Genomic DNA, 12953 nt, shown 5'->3' with positions numbered 1-12953 from the left:
TGTGTATACAAAAACCCAACATTGTTCACCGCTCTGAGAAGTCCATTCCCCGCAGGGAAGAATGGTGGTGGTATCATCATGTCATGGGAATGCTTTTCATTAACAAGGACTAGGAAATTGGACAGGGTTAAGGCAAGATGATTGGAGCCATATACAGTGGTGCTTGAAAGTTTGTGAACCCTTTAGAATTTTCTATATTTCTGTTTAAATATGACTTAAAACATCATCAGGTTTTCACACAAGTCCTAAAAGTAGATAAAGAGAACCCAGTTCAACAAATGAAACAAAAATATTATACTTGGTCATTTATTTATTGAGGAAAATGACCCAATATTACATATCTGTGAGTGGCAAAAGTATGTGAACCTTTGCTTTCAGTATCTGGTGTGACCTTCTTGTGCAGCAATAACTGCAACTAAACGTTTCCGGTAACTGTTGGATCAACTCTGGGATGTTGGTGGGTTTCCTCACATGAACTGCTCGCTTCAGGTCCTTCCACATCATTTCGATTAGATTAAAGTCAGGACTTTGACTTGGCCATTCCAAAACATTAACTTTATTCTTCTTTAACCATTCTTTGGTAGAACAACTCATGTGCTTAGGGTCGTTGTCTTGCTGCATGACCCACCTTCTCTTGAGATTCAGTTTATGGACAGATGTCCTGACATTTTCCTTTAGAACTCGCTGGTATTCCACATGATCTTTAGCAAACTGCAGATGAGCAGCAGTGGTCTTTTTGGAGAGCAGTGACGTTCTCCTTGCAACCCTGCCATGCACACCATTGTTGTTCAGTGTTCTCTCCTGATGGTGGACTCATGAACATTAACATTAGCCAATGTGAGAGAGGCCTTCAGTTACTTAGAAGTTACCCTGGGGTCCTTTGTGACCTCGCTGACTGTTACACACCTTGCTCTTGGAGTGATCTTTGTTGGTTGACCACTCTTGGGGAGGGTAACAGTGGTCTTGAATTTCCTCCATTTGTACACAATCTGTCTGACTGTGGATTGGTGGAGTCCAAACTCTTTAGAGATGGTTTTGTAACCTTTTCCAGCCTGATGAGCATCAACAACGCTTTTTCTGAAGTCCTCAGAAGTCCTCCATTGTTCGTGCCATGATACACTTCTACAAACATGTGTTGTGAAGATCAGACTTTGATAGATCCCTGTTCTTTAAATAAAACAGGGTGCCCACTCACACCTGATTGTCATCCCACTGATTGAAAACACCTGACTCTAATTTCACCTTCAAATTAACTGCTAATCCTAGAGGTTCACATACTTTTGCCACTCACAGATATGTAATATTGGATCATTTCCCTCAATAAATAAATGACCAAGTATGATATTTTTGTCTCATTTGTTTAACTGGGTTCTCTTTATCTACTTTTAGGACTTGTGTGAAAATCTGATGATGTTTTAGGCCATATTTATGCAGACATATAGAAAATTCTAAAGGGTTCACAAATTTTCAAGCACCACTGTAAAGGGCAACCCTAGAAGAAATCCTGTTACAATCTAAAAGACTTGAGACTGGGATGGAGGTTCACCATCCAACAGGCAGTAAGCGTAGTGCCAAAGCTACACTGGAGGGGTTCAAAACTAAGCACCTGATTGTGTTAGAATGGGCTAGTCAAAACCCAGACCTCAAGTCATTTGAGAAGCTTTGGTAAAACTTGAATCCACTCCATCCAATCTGACTGACCTCAAGCAAGTTTGTCATGAAAAATGGGCAAAAATGTCAGGATCCAGAATTGCAAAGCTGCAAAAAACATATCTCAGAGGACTTGCAGCTGTAATTGCAGCCAAGGGTGGTTATTTGGTGTGAATACTTATGCAGCCAATAATATTATGCACATTCATACAGTATGTAAGCCAGTATGGTAAAAATACAAATTAAACACATATAAATTCTATTACTTACGACAGCCAATGATGTGTCTCCAGTCGTGCACATGAATGCCAGCTTGCTGACAAGCATCTGTATAAATCTCTGCTGTCTTACATAGAAATTTCTTCAATCCTTTTCCCAAACAGTAGTCCAGAAGGCAATTTTCATAAAAAACCTTGGGGTCAATGAGAGAGTTGCAATCGCGTAATGGACCATCAGTTAGAATGGTGGCCAAGCGACAGAAGGACTCTGCTGCTAGACGTTCAATCCATGAATCTCCCTGGCAGCTCTCACACTGACCAACACAATCATCTGTACAATAAGCATCACCCACAAAACCTGGTACTCTCCAGCTCTTTCCCAGTTGTGGAATACTGCTTGCTACGCTGCCATTGGGAGTGGTAAAGTCATCACCTTTTATTCCATTGAAGTTCCCACACATGCCACACATCCTTCCCACAAAGCTAACTGGTATCCTCACCACTAAATACTGATCCCAATCATACTGCACTGACAATCCAAAGTCTGTCTTGATTATAACCAACAGGCCACTTTGCTGAAGAGTTACTCTGCCATTGTCCAAGGAGATTGGAAGGCACCAAAGTGAATCACGAATCTGAAATGTATGAAAACATAAACATTAGAACTTTATATTAGAACCAAATGCAAACTAACTCCCAATTGCTAGAACAGGTCAATGTTAAAACAAATATTTAAACTCACTCTGACAAACCCATTCTCATGTTGGATAATGGTGATGGTTTGACCATAGACTTGAATGTTGACTCCACTGACACTGGTGCCTTTTGAGATTCCAGTGCGTTTATTCATGGCCTGGATTTCAAATGCTGGGTGATCATTGTCTACATGGCAGTTTTTGGCCAGAATGTAGGTACAGTTGCCCATGAAGGTGTAATACTCGCCATCAAAAGTACGATAGTGTGGGTCTCCCATGACCCAACAGATACCTGATGAAGCTAGGGGAATAAGTATAAAATGGTAATCTTTTAAGACATGTGGTAATGATGATTTGGAAATCCATCCATCCATCCATTATCTGTAACTGCTTATCCTGTTCAGGGTCATGGGCAAGCTGGAGCCTATCCCAGCTGACTATGGGTGAGAGGCGGGGTACACCCTGGACAAGTCGCCAGATCATCACAGGGCTGACACATAGAGACAAACAACCATTCACACTCACATTCACACCTACGGTCAATTTAGAGTCACCAGTTAACCTAACCTGCATGTCTTTGGACTGTGGGGGAAACCGGAGCACCCGGAGGAAACCCACACAGACACGGGGAGAACATGCAAACTCCACACAGAAAGGCCCTGGCCGGCCACGGGGCTTGAACCCGGACCTTCTTGCTGTGAGGAGACAGTGCTAATCACTACACCACCATGCCACCTTCATTATCATTCAGTTGTTCCCTTTTTTGTTGTTGTTTATGGTTTCGGAGTATCCTGATAACTTTGTCTTTGAAACTTTGCTTATTTTTTGATGACCATCATGAACACTTGTCTGTTGGCATCACAAAATAAAAGCCCTCACACTTGAATGGCATTTTGTGTATTTTAATTCAACAATGTTGCTTCCACTATTATTATTATTATTATTATTATTATGCAGCTATAAAATAGTAAATTTCCAGCACATGCTATTATTTTTCTGACCGTTTTGTGCACACAGCTTAATTAAACCACCAGATATGAAACCGAGGTCATGAAACTGTAATATATGCCCAGGATGTCACCTGTTTTATCATGTTCTAACTGTCCCAAAAAATGCTTTATTTTATAATATTGACCGTCCTTATAATGGTGTAATGGTTTGCTTTCTTGGCCAGGTCTCCTTTGAAAAAGATATTTTAATCTCGAAGGACTTCCTGGTAAAATAATGGCTAAACAAGAATTTTAAAGTTTTATAATTTATAATGTGTCAAATTAATAAAATAATGAAGTTTTTTTTTATTTGACATGTTCTCCTGTAAAGAAAATATGCTTTAAATGATAAACTGGCGACCCTGTAGAAGGATAAAGCGGCTAGAGATAATGAGATGAGATGATAAACTGACCAAACACTCATCTGCTTAACTTACAACTATCTTTAAGGAAAAGTTGTTCATGATCTAATCCACATAAAATTCAAACCTTGAGAAAAATGCATTGTCACCTATCTACCCATTTATTATTAACCTTTTTCCAGACCAGTTTTACTTACTACAGTCATAATGGTTTTATGTAGTGGTATTTATAGGCAGGCTTGTAGTACTCGAGTCCGACTCGTGCCCTAATTTTAAGGACTAGTGACTTGATTGGACTTGAGTACTGATGACTTGGACTCGGACTCATACATTAACTGCAATAAGACTCGCAAATTGGAGACGAGGACTCAGATTTTTTCTGTATTTTTTGTAACATGTCATAATAATTTGGCATAAGATATTTATAACTACATTCATTTTTGTACTAATTTCGTGCAAAAGTGTCACACCTGCGCACCTTGGTGCGTGCATCAGATAGACTCTCGGGCGTGCTCTGGACAGTGCGTGCACCAAGCGGATTCTCACGTGCGCCATAAACGACTTGCACCCACAAAGGATTAAGGCGCAATCAGTGCGCCGATATAAAAACACACTTACTTTGCGAAGTATTGAGTTGCGTTGCTGACACATTACCAAGCCTTATTTCCTTGTTTGGTTTTTCCTGTTTCTCGTCTTTGATTCTGCCAAGTCTACGATAGCCTGTTTGTGCTTCACTCGACCTATTGTCTGTTTCACTGTTTTACGATTTTGCCTGCCATTCTGGATTGTTTACCTGTCTTCACTTGTATTAATAAACACACCTTCTGCACTTACATCCGTCTCCCAACCATCTCTGATGGAATACTTCGTACTCCCTGAAAATGCACTGCTATGTGTTCCATATGTATGTAGAAGAACTATCAAGGAGACGACGGGGACAACCTCGAACTTCAGTCGTCATTTGGCAAGACTCCACCCAGAGAAGGAAGTGACACACTATGTTCATTGACCTGTTGATAGCGGGGCTTGCTTGCTGAGCGATGAACTAGCTAGTGTTAACCGTCTCTCATGTTATTTGCCCTGTTGATAGTGGGCGGAGCTTGCTGAGCAATGAACGAGCTTTTTATCTGTAGCCTCATCTCATCTCATTATCTCTAGCCGCTTTATCCTGTTCTACAGGGTCACAGGCAAGCTGGAGCCTATCCCAGCTGACTACGGGTGAAAGGCGGGGTACACCCTGGACAAGTCGCCAGGTCATCACAGGGCTGACACATAGACACAGACAACCATTCACACTCACATTCACACCTACGGTCAATTTAGAGTCACCAGTTAACCTAACTTGCATGTCTTTGGACTGTGGGGGAAACCGGAGCACCCGGAGGAAACCCACGTGGACACGGGGAGAACATGCAAACTCCACACAAAAAGGCCCTCGCCGGCCATGGGGCTCAAACCCGGACCGTCTTGCTGTGAGGTGACAGCACTAACCACTACACCACCGTGCCGCCCCTATCTGTAGCCTATTAACTAAAATGGGGCAGTCGAGCAGTAACGTTCATCCGACACAGTAGCAGAGACGCTTTCACATAAAGGCAGCAACAGCCATTGTCAAACAGTGCGGGTGGAGTCTTGTTCTCAGACCTGACTCGAAATTTTCTTTAATGAATCAGACTTGAACACTGGGGACGCAAGACTGGACTCGGACTTGAGGTTTAGTGACTCAATTACAACACTGTAGGTAGAAGAGTTATAAGGATTTACAGTTATAATGTTTTTTATGCGGCGGCATGGTGGTGTAGTGGTTAGCGCTGTTGCCTCACAGCAAGAAGGTCTGGGTTCGAGCCCCGTAGCCGACGAAGGCCTTTCTGTGTGGAGTTTGCATGTTCTCGCCGTGTCCGCGTGGGTTTCCTCCGGGTGCTCCGGTTTCCCCCACAGTCCAAAGACATGCAGGTTAGGTTAATTGGTGACTCTAAATTGACCGTAGGTGTGAATGGTTGTCTGTGTCTATGTGTCAACCCTGTGATGACCTGGCGACTTGTCCAGGGTGTACCCCGCCTTTCGCCCGTAGTCAGCTGGGATAGGCTCCAGCTTGCCTGTGACCCTGTAGAACAGGATAAAGCGGCTACAGATAATGAGATGAGATGTTTTGTGTGCTAATATGAAATCATTAAGAACAATAACTGTGACATTACTGTTGAGCAGGAATCCAGCAAAAGTGCGTTTACTCACCATTAGGATTTGGATAGCAGCCACGAACTGCATTCTTTACCTCACAGACTTCAATAGAACTGCATTCTATGGTTTCATGATGCACTTTTCCAGAGGGAAGACAGGTCAAACTTTCTTGGCAAGATTCTGTGATGACAGTCTGGTTAATCTGTAACATGGGTTTAACACGTCACCATTGCCACTGTCTTTTTTTTTTCAACAATTAACAAAGTAATAAAGTAATCATGTCATAGCGGTGTTTACCGAACAGGAGCTCATGGAATACTATTAGAGACTCTATGAGAACAATGGGCCACTGTTTGAAATATGACTGTGGGAGCATGTAACACTCAACATGGATGCTGTATAAACAGTAGTGTCTCAACATATAGCCCGGTGTTCTGATAAACGGTCCTACATCCGCGAAGCGTCCTACGGTAGGAGGGGATGTCAGACACGTCTGTCGAGCAGTCCTACATTGCAGGAAATCCTACAGTGTGATTCAACTTTAACTTTTAGTCATACTGTAGTTCGCGGTTTTTCCCTCTGCAAAGGACATGCTTCTACACTGATACAACGTCCACCAACCCTGTCAGAATTCATCTGAATGTAGGACGTCCTGACAATTCAAACGACTCCGTCAGAATATGCTTTTACATTCATATGAATCTAGGACGCTCTGACTCTTCAATTGACCCTGTCAGAATATGTAGAATTAATAGGTTTTTTGTCACTATTCACAAGTACCATTTGCTCTATTAAAATGAGTGTAGGACGTTATTACAATTCAAATGACGCCGCAGGACGTTCTCACAACTCATATGACCCCATCAGAATATGCTTCTACAGTAATAAATGAATGTAGAATGTTCTGACATCAGTGGGGCTTTGAAGGACGAGTAGGGTGTTGAGCTACAACAGCTGATCAGATAGGTCAGAAGTTGAAGCGCTTTGGTGGAAGATCGTGAAGGGGAGATATTTCAGATGTATTGCAAGACTCACGCAATGGTTAGAAATCAGCATTATGTTAGATTAAGTAATAAAGATTGAATGCACGCCGTTAATCTGCACCGTTTATTCTGCACCGTTTATAGCACAGCTGATCTAGGACAAAAATCTGTTCAAATGCCAAGAGATGACGTTTTGTGCTCTGTGCATTGACGTGTAGGACAGTTTATCAGAACACCGACCCTTCAATAAAACTAGACCTATAAATGACCCAATATTACATATCTGTGAATGGCAAAAGTATGTGAACCTTTGCTTTCAGTATCTGGTGTGACCCCTTGTGCAGCAATAACTGCAACTAAACGTTTGCGGTAACTGTTGATCAGTCCTGCACACCGGCTTGGAGGAATTTTAGCCCGTTCCTCCGTAAAGAACAGCTTCAGCTCTGAGATGTTGGTGGGTTTCCTCACATGAACTGCTCGCTTCAGGTCCTTCCACAACATTTCGATTGGATTGTCAGGACTTTGACTTGGCCATTAGAAAACATTAACTTTATTCTTCTTTAACCATTCTTTGGTAGAACAACTTGTGTGCTTAGGGTCATTGTCTTGCTGCATGACCCACCTTCTCTTGAGATTCAGTTCATGGACAGATGTCCTGACATTTTCCTTTAGAATTCGCTGGTATAAATCAGAATTCATTGTTCCATCAATGATGGCAAGCCATCTTGGCCCAGATGCAGCAAAACAGGCCCAAACCATGATACTACCACCAACATGTTTCACAGATGGGATAAGGTTCTTATGCTGGAATGCAGTGTTTTCCTTTCTCCAAACATAACGCTTCTCATTTAAACCAAAAAGTTCTATTTTGGTCTCATCCATCCACAAAACATTTTTCCAATAGCCTTCTGGCTTGTCCATGTGATCTTTAGCAAACTGCAGATGAGCAGCAATGTTCTTTTTGGAGAGCAGTGGCTTTCTCCTTGCAACCCTGCCATGCACACCATTGTTGTTCAGTCTTCTCTTGGTGGTGGACTCATGAACATTAACATTAGCCAATGTGAGAGAGGCCTTCAGTTGCGTAGAAGATACCCTGGGATCCTTTGTGACCTCGCCGACTATTACACGCCTTGCTCTTGGAGTGATCTTTGTTGGTCAACCACTCCTGGGGAGGGTAACAATGGTCTTGAATTTCCTCCATTTGTACACAATCTGTCTGACTGTGGATTGGTGGAGTCCAAACTCTTTAGAGATGGTTTTGTAACCTTTTCCAGCCTAATGAGCATCAACAACGCTTTTTCTGAAGTCCTCAGAAATCTCCTTTGTTCGTGCCATGATACACTTCCACAAAGAAGTGAAGATCATGTGAAGATCAGACTTTGATAGATCCCTGTTCTTTAAATAAAACAGGGTGCCCACTCACACCTGATTGTCATCCCATTGATTGAAAACACCTGACTCTAATTTCACCTTCAAATTAACTGCTAATCCTAGAGGTTCACATACTTTTGCCACTCACAGATATGTAATATTGGATCATTTTCCTCAATAAATAAATGACTAAGTATAATATTTTTGTCTCATTTGTTTAACTGGATTCTCTTTATCTACTTTTAGGACTTGTGTGAAAATCTGATTATATTTTAGATCATATTTATTCAGAAATATAGAAAATTCGAAAGGGTTCACAAACTTTCAAGCACCACTGTATGTATATATATAATGCCATTATGCCTTCAATTCTATTATATCCACCAGGCTTTGACAGAAATCTTACTATAGATGTAACTGTGGAGGCAGAGGCGTGGTCACACGCTGGTTTGTGAATGGAGAACAAGGCCAGGGGAAGAGAGTGGCAAAGCGGGCAAACTGATCACACCTGAGTGTGATTAATGGTGATGTGTGTGTGTCTTTCATTTCAGTGATGACTTAAAGCTAGACAGCCTTTCGATTTCATAAAATCAGGGAAATTTAGTTCGCTCTGAAATTTGTTCATTGTGATATATGTTTATTTCTGTAATATCTCACAAAATATCAGACCATTCTGTGGCTAGGAAGTTATTTAATTTGAGGGGATTAAAGCAAATAATGTGCATGAAATCACTCGCTTCGAGCAATCAAGCAGACAGAGGATGTGTGTGTGTGTGCGTGCGCAGGTTTACCTTGACCGTGCACTGACAGTTAAACGAACAGCTGATCACACCGAGGTGCTCGCTGAGCGCCGATATTGATTAGTTTGGTCCTGCGTTTCCTTTCCTTCATATATAACATAATGTCTTTTCTTCTCGCTTTCTTTCCGTTACTGTAGTCTGTCTTTCACGTTTCATTCGTACACTCACATCCTCTATTTTTCTCTCCTGTTTCAAATTTGTATCCCACAATGCCTTGCATGAATAGGTAAAGCCCACCATGTGATGCATGATGTGGGATCTTGAATTGGGTCATGGTGAAGCAGGAAAAAATAGCAGAGAATTTAGGGCCATGTGGCCCTAAATTCATCAAGTGTTCTATTTTAAAAATCTAATAAAATTGGAAGTCTGTGATTCGAATTTGGTAGCTTTCAGTCCACTAAACTAAAATAATCAAGTGTCGGGGAAAATTCTTTTTATGACCTACGCTTGAAAAATCTGAAAGGCAGTCTAGCTTTAAAGGAAGAGAGAAAAAGTTTGTGTGTCTGTGCATTTGTTGGTGCGGCTTGGTGAGACAACTGAATTCAGTAGTAAGATAGCTGAAAAGTGAATAGTAAAACTAAAAACACCCATCAAAGTACCCCGCCTGCCTCCATCCTTCAGTGTCCCAACAATCCTGAAGTGCTACAGTGACTTACCTTATAGGTGTGTCCATTCTCATAGCAGCCACACTGATCTGCTGTAACGCAGCCAGTCCCATTGTTAAAGAATCCAGATTTACAAATGCAGCCTTCAGCACAGGTCTGAATATTACACTTCATTACATCAGCAAGGCCAGGACAAGGTGTGTCACATCCCTTTGCACAGATTTCATAGACACTGTTGGCAGGACAGGTAAGAGCTGCAAGGATGAAGCACAAGGAATAATCAGGGGGAAAAAAAAGTCATAATGTCTTATTACTCTACAAGCTTGCGTTATACTTACGACAAAATGTTGGTGTTCTCCAATTTTTAACATTAACGCCTGCATCCTGACAGGCAGTCATGTATGCAGCAATGTCTTGACAGAGCATATTTTTATTTCCTTCGCCCATGCAGACATCGTAGGCACAGTCGTTGAAGTAGGAATCAGGGTTAATTACGCTGTAACAGGCAGCAAATGGACCTTCAGGATTGATAAGAATACTACAGTCCTTTTCAAATGCAGCTTTCTTATCTTCAGGGCATTCTGGGCAGAAAGCACCACTGCAGCCGTCATCACACACAATACCAGGAACAGGTACTTTCCATGCAGCTACAAATGTTTTCAGTTCTTTGGTTTCCTTGCCATTTGGTAACAGGAATTCGTCATTCTTATCACCATTAAAGTTTCCGCATAAGCCGCAGGTCTTTCCTGCATAGCTGCTTGGGAGTCTAATGGCGACATGATAAATCATGTTGTAGGAAACTCTCAGGCCAAAGTCTGTTAATATTACGTTTTGATTGCCTTCTCGCTGGACCCTCACTTTTCCATCATCCAGACTTACAGGAATGTTGGTCAGTAATCCATTCACCTAAACAAAACATATTGTATAAAATAATTGAAGGATTCTGGATTTGGTTATTATATTGCCAAGGCAAAGAGATCTAATGTACAACTCAGTAGTAGGACAGCTACATGGATATTTAGGTTACCTTAGACGACAAGACTAAACATTCCAGAAAAGCAAAACATGAACAAGACCAGGCAGGCATAGTTTTAGCCAAGACCTCTAGCTTGCACATGTAATGTTTTTCCTCTTACTGGCTATTCAACCCCATTTCCAAATAAACCGGCTCTTCATATCAAGTAACATAATACCAAGAAAGTAAGTAAATAAGTCTTAAGAATACGCAAGTCACTCAAAATTCTATCTTCATACTTAGGGGGGCATCAATCTCAATTTTCAATATGAAATCATAGATCTGAGCATCAGTATCAGTACCTGACACTGATTGGTCCTGATATACTCTGAGTACTAGCCTGCTCTCTGAAAGTTTCTGTTTCTACGCCGAGCAAAACATCAGCGGTACATCTGTTTTCTCTGTTCACCTGTATGATCTGCACTGAGTCACGCAACATAGCATCAGTGGATTTTGCAAATTCAATCCTGTGTTTCAGGGCCTGATACTGACACATGGTATTGGACTGGAATATCATTTCTTAGTATCATAAATAGAGGATATGACACCGTTGCACAAAGATATGAAGTTTATCTTCGAGTGGTGAATATATTCACGAGTGAGCGAAGCAAATGAGTGAAAACATTTTCAACACAAGAAGATAAACTTCATGTCTTTGTGCCACAGTGTAATGTTCTTTATATTAGATAGACGCATCCGCAAAAAAAAAAATGCAAGTTAATCAAAATAATTTTAATTTTGAACCGGTTCGCCATTTTGACAACGTGCATCAAGTCAGTGGGAAAACACTGGGAGTGACGTCATCGGAGTGAAATAGCGGGAATTATTATACATCCGGGCCACTTTTTCCATGGAATAAAAACATGTATTCTATTCCCTTCTAGCAGGTATATTGATGGCATGCAATATTGTTATCATACCGCTTATCCTCCATATATTACGCCACTCTCCCCAATGGAGAATGAGCATGCAATATTGTTATAATATTGCACGTTGTCAAGACAACATGATGTCACACATCAGCGCTCATGCAAATATCCAGTGACAAAACTTTTCTTCTGTGCACGCGCAGAATCATTTCTTTGTCGTCCAGGAAAGAGAGAAGATGAGGCTAATCCAGTACTAGGATTAAGCACTAAATAAATAAACTGAAAACTGAAACTAAAGACGTGCTGAACACCTGAAAGGCTACCAAAACTTCATTATATGTTCTTCACGCATATTTACAAGAGAAAAGCATATCAATGGACATAGAAAAACTGGAAAAGAGACATGTCAGAGATGTAAAACTTCCACGCTAGCGAGCGACTATGACAGTTTATAAACAAACATGGCCGCCAGGTTTGCTTTGTTAAAAGCAGAAGATTTCAAGAGAATTTTGGCTGCCAGGTTGCTCCGTTGTGTGTAGCTGTCGATGTTGATTTTAAAAGTAATTCAGTAATTTACACAAGGAAAATAATAATATTCGGCTTAACTGCGCAAGCCTTGGTCTTCATTAACGCTACACTGGCTGGAAGGTAACTGGACTGCCGTGCTAACAGCACCGAGTTGCGGGTAAGCTAGCATTGGCCTTCGCTAATGCTACTGCTACACCAGCTGGAAGGTAACTAGACTGCCACGCTAACAGCACCGAGTCGCGGGTAAGCTAGCACCGGCCTTCGCTAACACTACTGCTCCTCTGGCTGGAAGGTAACGGGACTGCCATGCTAACAGCACTGAGTCGCCGGTAAGCTATGCTGATATGAAAAAAGTGTGTACGTGTTATAACAATAACAATAATAATAATATTGGCTGGCTTTTTTCCGTGGTATATCAGATATATTTCATTCAGCTACTCGTCTTCAAGTCGTTTAGTATCATGTTAGCTGAATGGAATATAGCTCAACACCAGCCAATATTATTTAAATATGTCACTCAGATTTGCAGCATACAGGGGTGTCATGGCTCAGGTGGATAAGGTGCCATACCATAAATCCAGGGACCCAGGTTCGATTCCGACCTGAGGTCATTTCCTTTCTCTCCCACTCATTTCCTGTCTCTACACTGTCCTATCCAATAAAGGTGAAAAAAAGCCCAAAAATATCTTA

At 41.4% G+C, this 12953-nt stretch overlaps 1 protein-coding gene across 2 annotated transcripts in view; it reads right to left on the bottom strand.

Annotated features, from left to right (window-relative positions):
- The window catches only part of LOC132870909 (IgGFc-binding protein-like), a 70232-nt gene that overhangs the window by 27605 nt on the left and 29674 nt on the right, over positions 1 to 12953 (bottom strand). For both annotated transcript variants that reach the window (XM_060904888.1, XM_060904889.1), the window contains exons 14-18: positions 10190 to 10757; positions 9903 to 10105; positions 6147 to 6294; positions 2611 to 2864; positions 1921 to 2503 (exon numbers count right to left, since the gene is read on the bottom strand). In XM_060904888.1, the coding sequence (XP_060760871.1) occupies positions 1921 to 2503; positions 2611 to 2864; positions 6147 to 6294; positions 9903 to 10105; positions 10190 to 10757 (1756 nt within the window). The remainder of the gene's footprint in view (positions 1 to 1920; positions 2504 to 2610; positions 2865 to 6146; positions 6295 to 9902; positions 10106 to 10189; positions 10758 to 12953) is intronic.

Source organism: Neoarius graeffei, chromosome 22, assembly GCF_027579695.1.
Source record: "Neoarius graeffei isolate fNeoGra1 chromosome 22, fNeoGra1.pri, whole genome shotgun sequence".
Lineage (NCBI taxonomy): Eukaryota > Metazoa > Chordata > Actinopteri > Siluriformes > Ariidae > Neoarius > Neoarius graeffei.
The sequence above is the reverse complement of the archived record's forward strand: the minus strand, read 5'-3'. Positions and strand labels throughout refer to the sequence as shown.